General features: G+C 31.8%; 1 protein-coding gene across 1 annotated transcript; it reads right to left on the reverse strand.

Annotated features, from left to right (window-relative positions):
- Positions 1–9219: 9219 nt before the first annotated feature.
- On the reverse strand, positions 9220–10976 carry LOC136779473 (uncharacterized). The gene is made up of 2 exons (XM_066737097.1): positions 10283–10976; positions 9220–10091 (listed from the first exon to the last, which is right to left on the reverse strand). Exons 1-2 carry the CDS (start codon positions 10974–10976, stop codon positions 9220–9222), a joined length of 1566 nt encoding a protein of 521 aa, XP_066593194.1.
- Between the last annotated feature and the right edge of the window lie 10854 nt (positions 10977–21830).

The raw sequence follows: 21830 nt of genomic DNA on the forward strand, positions 1-21830 counted from the left end.
TGAAATGGAATTTCATAACTAATGTTACTATTACTCATCATAATACCGCATGCCACATATGTAATACACACTTATAATCTTCATACTATCATCTTCATATTCTGTGCTCTGCGATAATATATTATGGACAATGGAGGAAGCATTCTGTAAACTAAATAATTTGAAATCCTAATTTTTACAATAGTATACTTACAGATCATATGTCAATTGCATGCTTTACCTTCAAACGCTATTAACAAATTGAAGTTTCAATAGACTGTTTGTAACTGACATTCTCACTCTACGTTTAAATCCTATTATTTTTTTTTCTACGCCACCTAATAATTGTGGTAATACGAGTTTAACTCATTGATAATTCTGCAATATTAAGATAAATTGACACAAAGAAAACAATTCTTGTTATTATATATATTCAGAATTTTTATCATAATTGAATTTTTGTATACTTATCTGAAACTGTATTTTAATATTATTGTTCCTATCTGTTGCTTTTAATACTGCTTTAATTTTTTTAGTAAGACCTTAAAAAATTGTGGCAATACGAATTTAAACTCTTTAGCCCTTGATTTTCCTGCAATGCAAAGATAAATTATTATGCAGATAAAAGTTCTGTGTATATCATATATATGCGGCATTTTTATGTTACCTTAAAATTTTATACCCTTCTGTAATTGTTTGTTTTGCTATTTTTTTCATTCTACAATTATCTCTAATAATCAAAAACACACACATTTAAACACAAACGTCATTCGCACAGTTTGTTCAATGTTAAGCGACAGCTGTGACATAAGTTAGTCATATATAGCATATTTTTATAGATGGTCATGTGAAATAGTAATTTAGGCCTAGGGAATTTTCGGAAGTAATAGACACTATCAGTATCGAATTACAACTTCAGTATTTGTGAATCTACCAGGTGACATTACATGTACTGTCCCCATAATATACAAAATTTCATGAGATTTCTCCTCATAATATTCGATGTATACGTATATACATTAGACCGTCTCAAATTTTATCTTTTTTTTTAATTTTCCGTCCAACTTGCCTAACTTGTTCCTTCTATCTTCAAAATCATTTTGCTGAAACGTAGGGCTTGTACGATTTGTTTTAGAGGTCGCGCAACGAACATTTCATTTTTCCTTAAAATTAACACAGAAATTTTTTTTTTGTTAATCTTATGGAAAAATGAAATGTTCGTTACGCGACCTCTAAAAAAATCGTACAAGTCCTACGTTTCAGCAAAATTATTTTGAAGATAGAAGTAACAAGTTAGGCAAGTGGGACGGAAAATTAAAAAAAAAAATAAAATTTAAGACGGTTTAATACACATATAAATGAGCTGGAAAAAAATTGCAATTTACCTGGGTAATGCATTCAAATCATTATGAGAATCGAATAAATTTCAAATCTGAAATATTATTTAAAACGACATAATACCTTTACGAAGAAATGAGTGTTGACCGCAAAGTATGAAGAACTTTAGGAATGGATGAGATTACTGGAATTATGACACACGATATGTACAGTCCCAATAATGTAAGACGTTTCATAAGTTTGGTCCTCATAGTATTCGATGTATATGTATATATAAATGGGCTGGAATAAGATTGTTATTAACATAGGTAAATCATTCAAATCATTATGAGAATCGAATAAATTTTATATTTGAAATATTATTTAAAACGACATAAACCTTTACATAGAAATGAGTGTTGACGCAAAGTATGAAGAACTTTATGAATGGACGAGATTACTGGAATTATGACACACGATATGTACAGTCCCAATAATGTACGAAGTTTCATAAGTTTGGTGCTCATAGTATTCGATGTATATGTATATATAAATGGGCTGGAAAAAGATTGGAATTAACCGTGGTAATGCATTCAAATCATTATGAGAATCGAATAAATTTCAAATCTGAAATATTATTTAAAACGACATAAGACCTGTCATATAGTATAGGTGGCGCTGTGTGCCACTCAAGCAGCGTAGCGCTCTCTATATAATGTATTCTCTGTCTTGTAACTAAGAGATAGAGGGAAGCGACACATTTTGAAGTGTAACGGTCACGCCCAGGGGTTTTGAGGAAATAAAGGAAGTTCGAAAACGTTGTATGAATACATGTTATTATTATCATTGACGATATCACAATTGGCGGCGAGGATTAAATAATAAGTGCATTAATTAATGAATAATCCTAAAAAGCAAACCGATGAAGATTCTAAAAACGTAAGTCCGCCATTACGGAGACGCTAACAAGGGGAGCTAGTAAGGTATGTTTAAGTGGTCAACAAAAGAAGAAAGTGAAGATTCAGATAGAAAAGAATTACTTAAGCTGAAAAAGGAATTAGAAGACGAAAAAAAATTATTAATAGAACAGAGGAGACAAGTACTATTAGATAGTCAGAGAATTAAAAAGCAATCTAACAGTAAAAGTAGCACTATGACTAATTATATAGGAACAATAAAAGAGTTTAATAAAAGTGAGAACTGGGGAATGTGGCTCGAAAGGGTAGATCAATTTCTGGCAGTAAACGAGATAACAGAGGATAAAAAAAAGTGGCGCTATTGATAACCCTTGTTAGTAGTGAAGGATATGCTATACTTAAAAATTTGTGTACACCGAATCTACCAGCTAGTAAAAGATTCGAGGAATTGGCTAAAATGATGAAAGACCATCTGCAACCTAAGCCTAGCGTTATATCGGAAAGATATAAATTTAAAGAATGTAAGCAGGCAGAGGGAGAAGAAATTAGTTCATTTTTTGAGAGATTAAGAAGACTTACAATGTATTGTGAATTCGAGAACAATCTGGAGAGTAACCTAAGGGACCAATTTGTGTGGGTTCTAAGGAATGGAACAATCAAGAAAAGACTACTAGGAGAAAAAACACTCACCTACAGATCAGCAGTGGAATTGGCAATGTCACTGGAATTAGCCAACAAAAACGCAGCGGAGATGAATTTTACAGATAAAGAAGAGGAAACATCATCCTTAAACTACGTGGATCAGAAGTCGAAGAATAGGAAATCAACAGTACCAGGGATATCTAGGGGTCAGCATCAACCATTGACGTGCTATTGCTGTGGCAAAGAGAACCACATTGCTAGGAACTGTCGTTTTAAGGGATACAAATGTAATAACTGTGATAAAATAGGGCACCTAACAATTGTTTGTAGAACAAGTAAACAAAATGTGAATAATAAGGCTGCTCAAAAGAGTTATTGTAGTGGTAATAGTAACGAACGGGGTAACAATAAGCAAAATTTTATTCAAGAAAATGATTGCTCACTTGAGGAATTGGAAAAATTTTATTCAATTAGGGAGTCAAAGAATTCAGGAAGTATTGGACCAATGTTGATGGAAATCAAAGTACAGAATAAATATATTAGATTTGAGTTGGATACGGGTTCCCCAGTTACGGCGATATCTATGTATTACTACAATAATTCTATTTTTAAAGAATTAAGTATGAGAAGAAGCACAAGAACATTTAAAAGTTATGTTGGCGACCTCATTAAACCAGTAGGAATTATAGATGTTATTGTTGAACTTGATAATGAGAAATTCAAGTTAGAGTTATATGTAATGAAAGGTAGTGGTAAACCAATATTGGGTAGGGAATGATTTAGCAAATTTAAAACCTTTAAGGATTTATGGAAAAGAACAGAAAGAGCTAATAGTATTAATAATTTGTTAAATGCGACTCCAAGGGAAATTGAAAAAAGATTTGCTGACATTTTCAAAAATGAGATTGGCACATATAACAAAAGTAAATTTAAACTACATTTGAAGGATGGAGCAATACCAGTATTCTGTCGACCTAGACCTATTCCCTACGCAATACGAAGTAAAACAGAAAATGAAATAGATAGACTTATTAAAGAGGGTATTTTGACATCTATCGAAAGCAGTGAGTGGGCAACCCCAATTGTCCCTGTGATTAAGGCAAACGGTCAAATTAGATTGTGCGGAGATTATAAGGTTACATTAAATCCTAATTTACAAATAAATAGATATCCGATTCCAAGGATACAAGATATATTAGTTAAGTTAGAGGGAGGGAAATATTTTTCAAAAATAGATTTGTCACATGCATATTTGCAGGTGGAGTTGGACCAAGAGTCCAAAGTACTGACAACGATTTCGACCCACAAGGGCCTGTATATGTACAATAGGTTAAGCTATGGCATTGCTTCTGCTCCGGGGCTGTTTCAAGAAGAAATGGAAAAATTGTTAAGAAATATTGAAGGAGTAATAACCTTTTTTGATGACATTTTGATTAGTGGCTCAACGGAACAAGAACACTGGGATAGATTAGAGACAGTATTAAAAGTATTATCAAATACAGGTATTAGAGTAAAAAGAGAGAAATGTGAGTTTTTTAAGGAACAAGTAAAATTCTTGGGGTATGTAATTGATAATAAAGGCATCCGTGCAGCTGATGACAAAGTAGAAGCAATAAATAGAATTAAAGAACCAACAAAAGTATCGGAATTACAAACATTTTTAGGGATGATGAATTACTATTCTAAATTTATCAGGAACTACGCAAATATGTTAGCACCGTTGTACAAATTGCTGCGCAAAAATGTAGCTTGGGAATGGACGAAACAATGTAAAGACGCTTTTATAAATGCAAAAAAAAGTCTAACTTCAAAAGAAGTGCTTATGCACTATGATGTGAATCTACCGATCAAGATCACAGCAGATGCATCGCCTTATGGAGTAGGAGCAGTGCTATCACACATACAGGATAACGGATTGGAGCGAAAGGTAGCGTTTGCTTCGCGTACGTTAACCAATGCAGAAAGGAATTACTCGCAATTGGACAAGGAAGCGCTAGCATTAGTTTTTGGAGTTAAAAAATTTCATCAATACGTATATGGAAGAAAATTTTTGTTAGAATCTGATCACAAGCCATTAATGTATATTTTTGGAAATAAGAAAGGTATTCCGCAAATGGATGCAGCGAGAGTCCAAAGATGGAGTTTATTCTTGTCCGCCGATGATTATGATATTAAAAACATTAAAGGAAATGAAAACGGGAGTGCGGATTGTCTGTCTAGATTTCCATTGGTGACTGGAGAAGAGACCGTAAAGAACAAAGAATATTCATACTTGAATTATGTAACGGATAATGTTAGAATAATATCGAGCGAAATAGTTCAAAGAGAAACAGAAAAAGACTTAAAATTAAGCACTGTAAAAAGAAATATTGTAAATGGTTGGTCCAGCAAGGTAAATGGAGATATCCATCCTTTTAAAATTAGAGAAAAGGAGTTGACCTTGGAGGAGGGTTGCATAATGTGGGGACACCGCATAGTAATACCACATGTATTAAGACGAGAACTCATGGATGAATTGCATGACATCCACATGGGGGTAACAAAAATGAAAGCATTGGCTAGGTCATATATATGGTGGCCAGGAATTGATCGAGACATTGAAGGCATTGGGAAACAGTGTACAATTTGTTTAGAAAATGTAACTAACCCTCCAAAGTCAAATCTACACGTTTGGGATTGGCCAGAGGTGCCAAATCAGCGTTTACATGCAGACTTTGCTGGTCCAATCATGGGGAAAATGTATCTAATCATCATTGATGCACACTCAAAATGGATAGAGGTTAAGGAGATGAAGGAAATTAAAAGCGAATCGACGATAGCGATGTTCAGGGATTATTTTTGTACGTGGGGATTGCCACACACATTAGTTACGGACAATGGACCAACATTTTGTTCACGTACATTTGATGAATTCATGCAAGAAAATGGGGTTAAACACATTAAAACTGCGCCATATCACCCTGCATCTAATGGTGCAGCGGAAAATGCTGTTAAAACGTTTAAAAGGAAATTCAAATTGTTATTAGAAGCAAATGTACCTAGGATAGAAGCATTACGGAAATTTTTGTTTTATTGGAGAGCCACACCTCATTGTACAACAGGGGTAAGTCCGGCAGAACTGCAGAGTGGCAGAAAAATGAGAACGAAATTTGATTTGTTAAAGGTTAAAGTTAGGGCGGAAGTGGGGAAAAAACAACAGAGTCAAATTGACAACTTCAGAGGAAACCGTAACATAGAATTTGCGAGCAAAGAGACAGTTATGGCGAAAGATTATATGAATAACAAATGGGAAAGAGCCGTGATTTTAGAGAAGTTAAGTCCAGTTACGTATACCGTCCGTACTGATAAAGGAAAGGTGTGGAAGAGGCACAGTGACCAGCTGTTAAGACATAGTCTTGGAGAAGTGAAGGACAGTGGTAAAGAGAAGAAAAGGGGAGCAAACCTATCAGAAGTAAATCGATCGTCGTATGATGACATTCGGGCTAGTGATGCGGGGGCTTTGTTTACGGATTGTAGTGGGAGTAGGAAGATGATTGTGAATAACACGGGTTTAGATCAGGAGGAAGGCGAAAACATTGTTAAAGATCCTATTAAGGGGGAAACCGAGGAAGACCCAGGGCCTCGACGCTCTGATAGGATTAAGAAACCAAGAGTTGTATTGGATTTGTAATAGATAGGGCTGCGAAATAGACAGGGAGGAAATGTCATATAGTATAGGTGGCGCTGTGTGCCACTCAAGCAGCGTAGCGCTCTCTATATAATGTATTCTCTGTCTTGTAACTAAGAGATAGAGGGAAGCGACACATTTTGAAGTGTAACGGTCACGCCCAGGGGTTTTGAGGAAATAAAGGAAGTTCGAAAACGTTGTATGAATACATGTTATTATTATCATTGACGATATCACAAGACCTTTACGAAAAAATGAGTGTTGACCGCAAAGTATGAAGAACTTTAGGAATAGATGAGATTACTGGAATTATGACACACGATATGTACAGTCCCAATAATGTACGACGTTTCATAAGTTTGGTCCTCATAGTATTCGATGTATATGTATATATGAATGGGCTGGAATAAGATTGTTATTAACGTAGGTAAATCATTCAAATCATTATGAGAATCGAATAAATTTTATATTTGTAATATTATTTAAAACGACATAAACCTTTACGAAGAAATGAGTGTTGACCGTAAAAGTATGAACAACTTTATGAATGGATGAGATTACTGGAATTATGACACACGATGTGTACAGTTTCCGTAACATACGGATTTCGGTGCGTTTGGTCATCATATTATTGCCAGATAGGTATACATATATGGCTGAAAAATGTAGAACCACCGTTGAAATTTATAAAAATTGTAGAGTAATTTATTCGCGTGATTATTTTTTTACATGTTTTAGTATCTAAAATTAAGAAAATTTCACGTTTGCTTGCAGCCTCCTGAAGGCATTCATAGAACTATCAAGTGATACATAGGTAATTCTATTCCTCATTCAAAAATATCTGTTGAAGGAATTAACCTTAGCATTTACACCTTAAAGAATGGAGATAATTGGAAAATATTGTTATCTGGAACATTCAATATTACTGGCAGTACTTCGGAATATGAATAAATCACTTATAAAAACCATTCTACATGAAATATTTTATAGTATTGTTAAATTATATCATTTCTAGATCAACATGGCAGTACGTTTATCCACTCCGAGTTCCCCAATTATAATTTATGAATTTTTAGTTGCAATGGATGATATAAGTGGATTATCACTATTTGCATTCGTTTTAATGAATTTTTAGGAAAGAGGAAATTATTGCCTTTATGTTTTTGTCGCAACACATATTTATCGCGTCATTGAACTATTGCCTCAAATTCACATGATTGAAAATTATATAAAGCTGTCAATGTTAACTTTTCTATTGGTTAAATTTAGCTACGCTTGCTTGTTTGAGACCTTTGAACATGCATTGAAAGTTTATTAATACAGCAATTTTTCTATTATTTTCTGTGGAGTCCTTGTAAAAGAAATAATACTTTTAAAGTAATATTTCCTGAGTTTTGTAAAAAATTTATAAACAATAAGATGATCGGTTATAAAGGAAAATTTTTTGTGTTGAAATGTAATATATATATTTTCTTTATAGTATTACATGCTTATAAGTTTTACGTAAAATGCTATATAGAATATTTAGTTACTTTATTAGTAAACGGTCATTAGAAATAAACTTGAAAAGTATAAATAGTTTAAGTTTAAACAAAATATATTAGTAAAGTTTATTCGTATGATAAGTTGGTAAATATAAGTAAGTTTATTTATACGTTTCATATATTGCACAATACTAGAGCATATGAATTATATTTATTAAAATTTGTAAGCCAAAGCAATGTTCACTGAAAAATATTAAAAATCTTTTTGGAGAAAATTAGTTTCATGTAATTAAAACAAAAAAAGAATATTTATAGTAGTTTTGAAACAGAAATAATGGTAAAATGTGATAAGCTTATTTATAAATTATTATGAAATTTAATTATACTAACATGAGAAATTCAGAAAGTGTAGATTAAAGTAGAACAATTAAAGCTTACTTTTACAGTCAACATTTTCAAAATTAAATCTTTTAATTGTTAATTTTTCCCTTTCTTTCTTTGATTCATTAACCATGTTTTTATCATTGGTGCCTTTCTGCGTGTTAAATCTTCAGGATGTTTTTTTATTAATTCTTGAATTTGGCATAATGATGGCAACTTCGTTTGATAATTTTTAAAAGCATTCAACACTATCTTTTTTTCAACTTCACTCCATCTGGTTCTCCTGCATTTTCCATATGGTGATGCTACAAAAATATATTGATAAATATATATTCTCCTTTTTTTATTAATATTATTTCTAATAGAAATGTAATTATACTTACTCGAATATCTTCTTGAAAAATATGAGTTTGTATCATTTGTGTCACTGTCTGTGTATGGAATATTATCATCGACAACTATAATGGATTTAATGTCTATTCGCTGATTTGTAAAATATTTACTAATAATTTTGATAAATATTACTTACTCTTATGTATTGCTTTTGGAGAAATGCATGTTTTTTCATTATGGCTGTTATCATCTGGAACCAAAAGCAATAAATTGCTACTAATGTAATTTAATTACTATAAATAAGACAAATTAATAAGCATTGAAAAACATTTCTTATAGTGACTGACCGAGGTCAGATGCAGCATGTGCCTCTTCTTGCAAATCGCAACTTGTATCACTATTGCTTTCGTCATGATTGTTGGTCGTATCATTCTTCTTCCCGCTAACAGATTCTAACAGTTTTGACATTCTTAAAATTTCTCGATGAACCACAGGCATTCTAAAGATTTTTGTGGATTTTTTCTGCGTGACCCAAAAATTGTGCTAGATCTCCCACTTCTGAATCAGTTAAATTTAATTTAACTCCTAGTGTAGCCATATGTTTTCGAAGCGTAGTTCCTCTTAATGTTTCGGGATGTTCACCTCCACATTCTACAGAAAATTTCCTGATTAAATCACAAGCCCGTAGATAATAGAACTTTGATTTATCGACATTTGGAGTTCCAAATATGTATGGGTTATCAGAGTTTACGCCAGCTTTCTTACGATACTTTAATAATAGTTCTATACATTGTAATAAGTCTTGATCCAAGAGAACAGATATTGTTCGGCTAAGTTTACCTCGAATAGTAAACCTCGCATATTGAAGCGCTATTTTTTGACAGTCACTGGGTAGTGCATCAAACGCATCTTTATTCGTTAGTGGATCTATTTTTTCATAAATTTGAAAATCGCTTATTAACATACGTTTTGTTTCTCCAGCTCTTCTTCTAATAAACAGCTGTATAGATATTAAAGTACTTTCAGCCAAATTCATCCATTCATTTAAAGAAAAATGGCTACTCAAACTTTTGAAGGACGAGTCACGTCGATTTTGTAAAAATTTATCCAATTTCCGTATATCATCTATAGATGGTAAACGAATCTTCTTGCATCTCTTTAGCTGCTGTTGATTTTCTAATGCTGCCTTATTAACAGCCGTGCCATATTCATTATCTAATAATGTTAAAAAATTTTCTACCTCTCTTTGTTTTACGAAGTCACTGTTAAATATTGTTAATGATACCATAGTTTTTCCAACTGATTTTAAGAGAGTCCCTAAGGAGGTAGCCAAAGAAGGAATTTTGTAAGTTCTCGTAATGTGATCGAAACCTGATAAATTTTGAATTGCTTTAATGCATTCATGATAATATTTTGCAAGAAAAATGGAAGCCAAATCAATTATCTCCGGACATTGTTGCCTCATTTGTAAAAGGAAACGGCCTAGTTGCCTTAACTTCTGACGGATCATATCATGATGGTGCGGAGACGGATATTTTAGAGAGAGAGACATAGTTAGTTACCATATTCCATTATTAAAGTATCATATCGTATTATACGAATTATTTTATCTTCACGACATCTTGGGAGTACTATTTGTCGCAGAGTATTATCTGCTTCTGCTCCATAACGACCTGTTACTTGTCGACTGAGAATAGGTAAGACTTTACTTCCTACAGATTTTTTGTCTATACATTTTCTAGTATGGTGTCTAAAGTTTAATTTGTTATAAAATCCTTTACATTTTGGACATGCCATGTAATTTTCTGCCATAGTTTTACACTTTTCCTGTGGACGTCTACATACAATAAGTTTTCCTTCATTTACTTCTTTTGTTAAATTATACATAAAATCTCCTTTTTTCCGTAATTTTTCAATTATAATTTTTCTGTCTAAACATTTTTTAGGTAAATCCAAAAAACTCTTTACTCTATCTTCATTATTATGTTTTCTTTCCAGGTGTCTACTAATTTTAGATTGCCATGTTTTGCAAGATAGACAAAAATGTTTTCTAAAATCACGTTTCGTATTTCTTGATGGAGCTGGCTCAACACGTAAATTTTTATCATCAATCGATGATTTACCACGTACATTATTATCACTGACGAAACAAATAATTCTAGAATAATTATTAAGCGAGCTGTCACTTTTGTTTCCAGATATATTAATAGAAGTATCTGCAGATTTCTCTACCCTAGAATCAGACTCATTTGGCATATATTCACTGCCAGAATTATTGCTGTTAATATTTTCACCAGTAGTGTAGCAATGCAGTTCCGATGACAGGGAGTGGGGGTAGCTGTTTTGTGGTGTGGAAGGGGGATGGTAGGGGATAAGACTCTCTTAGTATGGTAGTGGTGGGGATGAGGAGGGAAAGGGACTTATAGTGGGATCGAGTTTGGTTAGGGAGGGAGGGGGTATTTTTCACCCTATGTCACAATCGGAAGATCTTATAGTGGGACCGAGTTTGGTTAGGGAGGGTATTTTTCACCCTATGTCACAGTTGGAAGGTCTTATAGTGGGACCGAGTTTGGTTAGGGAGGGGATATTTTTCACCCTATGGTACCGTTGGTTAGTTATCCTACGGAGACCCTAGTTGAGGGAAGGTTTTTTAACCCTTCGAAGTCGATGGTTAGTTACCTTACGTAGCCTAATTATTTCCGACTCTGCTACACAGATAAACTAGCTTGAGTTAATTGCTAGTTCCAGTAGTCACCGCTAGGTGACTGCCTTCCTTAATCTTCTTTCGCGCTAATGGTATTTTAATATTACGTAATTACACACACGGGTGAACTAGTTCAATTTAATTGATAGTACCAGTAATTGCCGCTAGGTGGCTACCGCAATCTCCCCTTTTCTCGTTAGTTAAATTGTAGATAGCTATTGTGATAAGTTGCTGATATCGTGCAAGGAATTAACTTTCCATCGAGCATGGAATTATAACTTTGCCTGGTTTTAACTAAACCGATGCAAAGAATAACAAAATATCCTTTAAATGAAAGGATACAATTTTAATAGTCTCCCCTATTGGGGAGAATAACAATTTAACATCAATTTCAGGAATATTAACATTTTTGCTAGGACAACTTATTTAATCCGAGCTCTTACTACACCCCAGGTCAGGTTCACCCTTTGCATGGAGGCTCTCCATTGTATTAATATTTTAATAGGACAACTTATTAAGTCCTAGCTCTTACTAAACATAGGTATCTTATAAAAGATATTGTGCAGTTTCAAGATTTTCTCAGTTCAACGTGCTACTTCACTATGTCGATAAATAAATTTGGATCTGGTTTCAATACAGGTAAAGTGAAAAAATATTCCCACAAAATTGACAATGATACGTTAAAGTTTGATAAAAAAAGGAATGCATTTAATGCTAAGAAGAAAATAATTTCAAACTTAGAATGTGATGTTACTGATGAGACAAGTGCTGTGAATATGGCTGCTCTGTTACGTAATTCGATGACTGTACGTGATAGCTTAATGAGGGAATTGTTTGAATACAGTGAAAAGCTAACTCACTATTACCTAAAATGTAACCGCCTTGAGGAAAAAGTTACAACTCTGTTGAAAAAAACTGATGAAATTGATGAAATTGATGAAAAAATTAATTATATTAGTGAAAGAATTAATCAATTGAATGATAAAGTCGATTATATTGAAAATAAATTGGATCGAAAAGTTGAGGCATTACGGAAAGATATGTATGGTAGATTGAAAATTGCTGCAAATTATATCTCTAATGAGCACCAAATAGAGGAAATCACGACTGCCAATAAGAAGAAAAGAGAAAATGATTGGAATTATGCTCTAAAGAAACTTATATTACCGCCAGTGATTAATGAGCTAGTGTAAACATAATACGTAGTGGAATAGTCATTGGAAGTGAGGAGAAGAAACAATTGGTAGAAGAGTTGCATGTGCCTGCCAGATGGAATTTATTTATATATATATACATAAATTTATACAAATATATAAAATGATTTTTTTTTTACAATTAAACTTATAATTAAACATATATACATAAAATTTATATATAAATAATAGAGAAACTTATATATATTTTATTCAATCATCTGAAACAGAGAAATTCAGTTAATATTTTACAAATTGCAAGCTTAACTCATGATACTTATATCTATTTGTTGCTGTACCCATCGTGCGAAAACGTTAACTTCTTGATACACACAATGTATTGGCTTCTTTTCACGATCGGTATACAATTTTTCATTTAATTTACATGGAGTCTGATCAGGTTGAATGTGACGTATTAAATTGTCGAATTTCGGACAGCCGAAATTTTCTAAGTTATCATTTGGGATATCCAGATAATTTAATAAATCCCGTTCTATGTGCCCGCCTTTATACGCAACGATTGGATATTCACATTCATATACACTATTATTAACAAATTTGTGTACATCCTCCGGGGTAAATTTCTCATATTCCGTGTTGCCATATCTAATTCCATGCACATTTTTGAAACCATAACTGACACTTTTTCTGTCTGAAATACTCAGACTTCTAAATGAATCACGGATGCGAAATGCTGCATAATATGTTTTCCCAGAAATTAAATTTTTAATTGCAATTTCCTTATAAATAAATTTCTTATTCACCATAAACCCATCAATATCAATGTTATGGGTGATATATAGAAGATTATCCATTTTAAGTCGTATACTTGTAAAAGTGAAGAATAAAGTTATACTGAACTGTTTTCAACGGAGTACACGTTAAAGCAATACTGATGCCTGTCCTACGATTTCTTCGAGCTTTTAAGCACTGTTAGGGAGGTGTCAACAATTTTTTTAAACTACGATAGGAAGATGCCTATACTACTCTTAGAAGAACGGAAACGTCATTGGCTCTAAGAGAGAATATTTTCTGCCCTATGCTACATGTAGTGGGCGGTAATTCTAAGATGCTTTAAGGGTTGACAAACCTTTGTCCTACGGTGGGGAAATGACTGACCTGCCACTCTTGGAAGAACGGAAACATCATTGTTCCTCAAGAGAATATTTATCACCTATGCTACGTATAGTGGGAGATAGTTTTGACCTATGGTGAGGATAGTAGGAGGGATGAAGAACAATTAGCTTGAAGAGAGAGGGAAATTTTCATGAAACATGCATATTTAAATAGAATTATTTTAGTATAAAAAACGTAGGCATAATGGCGCCAACGTTCGTTGCTTTTCAAGGATTCCGTTTGACGGATAAGTCAATTATAATCAAAGAATTTGCTGTTGTACAAGAACAAAAAGTGTTCCATATTTTATTTTCACCGCCCTATTCATATTCGTGGCTAAGTGAAGAGGAGCGAAAGCGGACAGAGTAAGTATATGAAAAAGAAAAAATATATATTTTTGTTTAATATAATGTTTCTTTTTAGCTGGTTCATTCTAAAATATCACGGCTTAAATTGGGCGGATGGCTACTCACCCTACTATAAATATAAAGATATTATAAGGAGTATATTTATGATGATGAGGATGAGATTTTTGTGAAAGGAATTGAAAATACAAATTTGTTAAGAGATATTTGTAATTTAGAAATAACTAATGTAGATAATTTTATGTGGGGGGATTTTGATTTAGAAGATAGCTTGCATAATTCACATCTTCCAGCGAGTCAGCGACACTTTACCTACCCCAGTTGGAGTTTTCATGAGAAAGGGCTGGCTACACTGCAGCTATAGTAAGATAAATAAATTAGAAGATAATTTTTATCGTGCTTATCTGGAAACAGTATGTAAATGTTTACGAAATATCAGCTTAGCTATAAGAGGTTAAAACGTTTTTAATTATATACAAATTCTTTAACTTTTATAACGTTTATATTCATTCGGTTACATGAAAACTAATTATTTTGAAAATATTAGAATGCAGAGGTGCTACCAGCTGAGAAAATTAAATTGGCTTATTAAATAATATTAATTACATCAAATAGCTTGGTGATGATTTGTGTGTCGCTTGTAGGTGTTTCGAAAGATGGGATTTAAAGCGATAGTTCAGGAATCATAAATTGCCAGCTTCTATTCCACGGCCATCAAATTCATCCATGCGATCATTGCGTCCACTACAAGAGAGGAGCCATACATCTTCGCATTTCAATAACCACCTTGTCATTTTAAAAAGTCAGATAAGTAAATTGGTTTAATAAATATTAGTAATTAGATCAAATAGCTTTGTGATAATTTGTGTCGCTTGTAGGTGTTTCGAAAGATGGGATTTAAAACGATAGTCCAGGATTCATACATTGCCAGCTTCTATTCCACGGCCTTTAAATTCATCCATATGATCATTGCGTCCACTAAACGAGAGGAGCCATTCATCTTAGCATTTCAATAACCACCTTGTCATTTTAAAAAGTCAGATAAGTAAATTGGTTTAATAAATATTAGTAATTAGATCAAATAGCTTTGTGATAATTTGTGTCGCTTGTAGGTGTTTCGAAAGATGGGATTTAAAACGATAGTCCAGGATTCATACATTGCCAGCTTCTATTCCACGGCCTTTAAATTCATCCATATGATCATTGCGTCCACTAAACGAGAGGAGCCATTCATCTTAGCATTTTAATAACAATCTTCTGATTCTAAAAAGTCAGATAAGTAAATTGGTTTAATAAATATTAGTAATTAGATCAAATAGCTTTGTAATGATATTTGTGTCGCTTGTAGGTTTTTTAAAGGGAGATATTCAAAAAGATTCAAATATTTTTTTTAATTAAATATCTAATTTATTAATAACTTTAAATATAACTTGATTATTATAGTTAAGGTACCTATTTTTCAACAAAATTAACTTATTTAAAACACTCTGAGAAGAATCATTATCTATTATAACAGTTTCACAAATTTGGTTATTGTTTTCTACTTCGTGACATTTCATGTTTTTAATAGACCTAATCACTAGAGTCTCTTCATTAGCTTTTAAAGTTTGTATGACATTGAAGTCATCTATTAATTTTAAAATTTCACTGTACTTTTTGTCAATGAGTTTTGTCTTTATTCTATTCAATTTTGAATAAAACTGTAATATTTCTTCATTAAACATTATTGTACTTTTTCTTTTAGGTGTAAAATTGTTGCAGTTGTTGCTTAAATTTTCTTCACTTTGGATTGATAATGAATTAATGTGATCTGAAGAAGACATTTATAAACGGTTATGTTATTGAAACATAATTTGTATTTGAAAACTAGTTTACCCTTATAGCATTATGAAATTAATATTTTAATTAAAAATTAAAATATCAATCTTATACCTTCAATATTCATACAAAGGTGCATAAAGAAAGAAAGAAGAAGTACTTAATTTTATAATTGTCTAAAATGTTTTCATTCATTAATAAAATAGGTTCTGCTTACTCAAAAATAAATTAATATTTGGTCTCTTTCCAAGACTACTATTTAACGTCCTGTGATAAGATTCACAAAAATTATTTGTTCTATCTTCAAATTTGTATACACTAAAAGTCTTTGGTGTCACTTTTCTTAACCAATAAGATTCGTAATAAAAGAAATATTTATCGAATAAATTATTAAATTCATGTTGGGTCTCTTCCTTTATTAAGTGAAATATAGGTTCAATATAAGTTGCAGGTAAAAGTGCCAAAAGAGTTAATCTTTTCAATACTCTAAATCTTTCGGGATATTTATATTTCGTAACAATTCTATTTATGAGAGACATATTTTATGCTTTTTTAATTAAAGCCTAAAATGATATATTGAATTATTAATTAATAACAGCAGATAATATTGAAACTATAGCATATATATATATAAATATGCTAATTTTAAACCTACTTGTGAATAATGAAAATAACAATGATGAATTTCAATTTCTGGGAATACTATTTTAGCAGCAACTGACAAAGCGTTTTCATAGTCTGCCATAAATGATAGTGGTCGAAAGTGCTTAAACTTGGTTTTTAGAAGGGTAAAAATATGTATATAATCATTAGTCTCCTTTCGTTTCATTAAAACCCAGATACAAGGAAAGGTCTGTAATAACAATTATGGGATGCTTTAATACATAAAAGTAGATATCAATAAAATAATTTAAACATTTCATATAAAAGGATTACTTTGGGTATAGTGTCAATTTTTACCAAAATTGAGAGCAGCTGCAAATTTCTTTCTTTTAAATTTGGTACACTTTTAAATGTTCCATCCACAAAGATATGTGTATTATTACTATTTAATTTGTTAAAGAAATTTTTATTGTAAAAAACAAAACTGTTTGCCTCTCCATTATTTTTAATTACTTCAACTGTCAAATTATCTAAATCAGCCTTATTTTCAAAAATAGTTTCTAAATTTTTAAAGTTATTTTCTGTTAACTTAACATTTATTGGTTTACACTTCTTAAGATACCTTTGCAGTGTACGTCTGCAGGATGTAAATGATGTGGTATCTTTAACATATTGTTCACTATAGTATAAGAAAAAATATTTACATATATGTATAATATATACAATATTATATCATTAATAGCAAATATAACAATTAACTGTATATTAAAGCATATAACTAAAAAATATTGTAGAATTATTATTTTAATACTTACTTCTTCATCGTAGAATCAAACAACTGTTTTGGCTTAATATTATTTATATGTACGGCTTCTTTAATTTTTTTATAAAAATTAGATTTGGCATTCCCAGCTATATCAGGTTCGTGGTTGTGCTTTTTATCAGCAGGATAAAAATGATTTTGATAATATATTCCATGCGCTGGGCAATTTAGCTTTTTGTATTTTATACAACTTAAGTATCTATATAAAGAAAAATAGAAATTATTATTAAAATTAAGATAAATGTAATAAGTATAAAATAAAAACTTTCAAATAGAAATGATATATTTACAATCTATCATTTCTTTTGCGTTTGATAAAATATCGGTATTCGTCAAAAATCCATAATTTTCTGTCAGCATTTCTTGACATTTTCGTATAAAATATATAATTAAAATTAAATATTAGATGATATTTATATGAACCTTGCACGAAATAAAACTGTTATAAATCAAAAAGATTGAGACGAATTGACCAAAATGAAATCAGTGTCTTGCAAACCAAAGATCCATGCATACAGTAATAAGTCCATAGAAGATAGGGGAGAGAGAGTTTAATAAACAAAAGAAAAAATATGTAAAGAAGGTTTGAAAAGAATTCTTTTGTTTCAAGTGTAGGACTTTCTTAGAAATTCTTTCTATATGAAATAGAAATGATTTACGAAAATGATATTTTTCTGATTTTTCAATTATAATATTAATATATATAGCTTTTAACATTCCAATTCTAAGGTAGCTAAACAGCAAAGCTTCGCACTACACAACATAATATTTAAGATGATATTTAACCCGCATTAAAATTAATAAAACATTTACTGGAAATTATATAGATTTAAATAGATATTGATATTTCATAAAATATCATACAAAAAAATTACAAACTCTCTTTAAACAACTATTAATAATTCCTACATTCATTTTTGTTACATTTTGGCAAATAATTTGATTTCTTTTCACAAAAATTATACTTCATGTATTCAACAAATTAACAGCATTAATAAGAACTACTTAACATAAACTGGTGCATGACCAAATATAAAGTAAAAACTAATTAAGCAGTTACTAAGCACTTGTTATATTTTATTGATAAATGAAAGTGAAATATAAAAATAAATGGATTTGAAAAATAGAAGTAATTAATAAAGCTAAATAATCATTTTGTTCAAAACCATTTTAAATATTATAATAAATGAACTCCATCTAAAGTAATATAAAATTTTTCAGATTAATATATCATTACTTATAAGCTACAATTTCTTATATAAACTCAAAGTTTTAATTGCTATCAGCACTGCAAAAAATGCAATTTAAAAGAGACGTAAACTAGATGTTAGGAAAAGCTTGTAGTTGTGGCAAAAATAAAACTTAATTTGAAAACTGAACAATTGCTGTCAACAGACATTATTCTGCATTCCTTGCATACCTTCTTTCGAAACACCTACAAGCGACACAAGAATCATTAAAAAAAATTTTTGAACTAATTAATAATATTTATTAAACCAATTTACTTATCTGACTTTTTAGAATCAGAAGATTGTTATTAAAATGCTAAGATGAATGGCTCCTCTCGTTTAGTGGACGCAATGATCATATGGATGAATTTAAAGGCCGTGGAATAGAAGCTGGCAATTTATGATTCCTGAACTATCGTTTTAAATCCCATCTTTCGAAACACCTACAAGCGACACAAATTATCACAAAGCTATTTGATCTAATTACTAATATTTATTAAACCAATTTACTTATCTGACTTTTTAAAATGACAAGGTGGTTATTGAAATGCTAAGATGAATGGCTCCTCTCGTTTAGTGGACGCAATGATCATATGGATGAATTTGATGGCCGTGGAATAGAAGCTGGCAATTTATGATTCCTGAACTATCGCTTTAAATCCCATCTTTCGAAACACCTACAAGCGACACACAAATCATCACCAAGCTATTTGATGTAATTAATATTATTTAATAAGCCAATTTAATTTTCTCAGCTGGTAGCACCTCTGCATTCTAATATTTTCAAAATAATTAGTTTTCATGTAACCGAATGAATATAAACGTTATAAAAGTTAAAGAATTTGTATATAATTAAAAACGTTTTAACCTCTTATAGCTAAGCTGATATTTCGTAAACATTTACATACTGTTTCCAGATAAGCACGATAAAAATTATCTTCTAATTTATTTATCTTACTATAGCTGCAGTGTAGCCAACCCTTTCTCATGAAAACTCCAACTGGGGTAGGTAAAGTGTCGCTGACTCCTTCCAGCATGTTTGAATCATGAAGGTGTATGTGCCTTAAAAAATGTCTATTATATGAAGTATATGTATGAGCAAAAATCTGGAATATATGTATAACTGAAAAACGCTTGCATCTATTTTCTAACATGTCGTTACCTGTCCTCAATGTTCTCTTACCCCCTGAAGTGTTTCAGAGATCCTTTATCTAAAGAGAGCTCAGTTTCCCACCCACTTTTCCTCAGTTACTGATTAGTCCTCTCGAAGAAAAGAACAAAAGATTTCTCTACGAAATAGAGTTTTGAAAACGCAAGAAGAATATCGCGAGTGGGTACGCGAGTGTCGTGAATATATTCATAAACTCAGAATCTCTAATCGCAACGCCCCTATAGGCACGCTGCAGAAAAATTTTGCAGAAATTGCACAAATACAGTGTCTTCTACTTAGAGCAGCTAAGGATAAGAATTATTGTTTGAATCACGCTCTCAAGAATCCTGATTTAGGAAATCAGCATAATTATCATGAGTGGGTACGCAAGTGTCGTGATTATATTCGAAGTTTAAGAGATGCTAATAGATCTGCAGCTCCCGATACAGTACAGAAAAATCTGACTGAAATAACAACTATCCAGCGTCTACTTCTGCATGTGGGAAAAAATAAAAAATCAATTGGAGTGAGAAAGCTTATTTGGAAAGATCTCGAGTCTTCATTTAAATCTCGAATATGTAGCGGAATGGTTGTAAATTATAATTATATAGAACCACGTGATTTTCTAACAGGTGCAAAAGACTTAGTACAGACCTACACAGAAAAAGTGTTTAATAACGTGAACGCAGTTAAGATAAATTGCATCTTTAACGGACAATTTATTTGTAAAGAGATAAATGATATTAAACATATCTCAACCCGCAATGCAGTTTTATACAAAACTGATAGTTTTAGTGAATGGTACAATACAAATATAATAGACAAAATTCTAAAAGAATTGAGTGAGTTTCAAGAGCGTGATAGTGGATGGGCGTTGGAAAACATTCTGAATTTAATTATAAATATAAATTATTATAACCCGCTGCATATAGGTTGTGCCATCGAGCTTCCAGAATCTATTAAGAATAAACAGGCTGTGATAAACATACACAGTGATGATAATACAAGTTTCGCATGGGCTGTAACGGCTGCACTCTATCCGGCAAAACCGAATACTCATCCACAACGAAAATCTTCATATCCTCATTTTACAACTGTTTTCGATGTTAGAAGTATAACGTTTCCGACTACATTAAAACAGATTCCGAAATATGAGGAAGATAATGATGTCTCTATTAATATTTTTACTATGGTGGAAGAGACTGAGATGAATGAGAATACAATCATAGCGCCTCTACAATTAACAAAATGCAAGAGGACCAGACACGGTAATCTTCTTCTTCTTCTCGAGCATCAAGGAGCAGCAGCACATTTTATATGCATCAGGAACCTTTCCAGACTGCTAAATGGACAGCTTACTAGAGGAAAACGCTCTCATCTTATTTGTGATCGGTATGTTTTACTATATATATATATATATATATATATACAGTAAAACATACCGATCACAAATAAGATGAGAGCGTTTTCCTCTAGTAAGCTGTCCATTTAGCTGTCTGGAAAGGTTCCTGATAAATATAAAATGTGCTGCTGCTCCTTGATGCTCGAGAAGAAGGAGATGATTACCGTGTCTGGTCCTCTTGCAATTTGTTAATTGTAGAGGCGCTATGATTGTATTCTCATTCATCTCAGTCTCTTCCACCATAGTAAAAATATTAATAGAGACATCATTATCTTCCTCAAATTTCGGAATCTGTTTTAATGTAGTCGGAAACGTTATACTTCTAACGTCGAAAACAGTTGTAAAATGAGGATATGAAGATTTTCGTTGTGGATGAGTATTCCGTTTTGCCTGATAGAGTGCAGCCGTTACAGCCCATGCAAAACATGTATTATCATCACTGTGTATGTTTATCACAGCCTGTTTATTCTTAATAGATTCTGGAAGCTCGATTGCACAACCTATATGCAGCGGGTTATTATAATTTATATTTATAATTAAATTCAGAATTTTTTCCAACGTCCATCCACTATCACGCCCTTGAAACTCACTCAATTCTTTTAGAATTTTGTCTATTATATTTGTATTGTACCAATCACTAAGACTATCAGTTTTGTATAAAACTGCATTGCGGGATGAGATATGTTTAATATCACTTATCTCTTTAC

Source organism: Prorops nasuta, unplaced genomic scaffold (genome assembly GCF_024137725.1).
Source record: "Prorops nasuta isolate Cenicafe-Biocafe unplaced genomic scaffold, Cenicafe_Pnas_1.2 PNAS00017, whole genome shotgun sequence".
Lineage (NCBI taxonomy): Eukaryota > Metazoa > Arthropoda > Insecta > Hymenoptera > Bethylidae > Prorops > Prorops nasuta.

Coding starts and splice junctions, on each gene's coding strand:
- LOC136779473 (XM_066737097.1), bottom strand. CDS start 10,976: ATGCCAAATGAGTCTGATTCTAGGGTAGAGAAATCTGCAGATACTTCT. Junction 10,092..10,282: donor TACTTTAATAATGGAATATG/GTAACTAACTAT, acceptor AAAATTTATCAG/GTTTCGATCACATTACGAGA.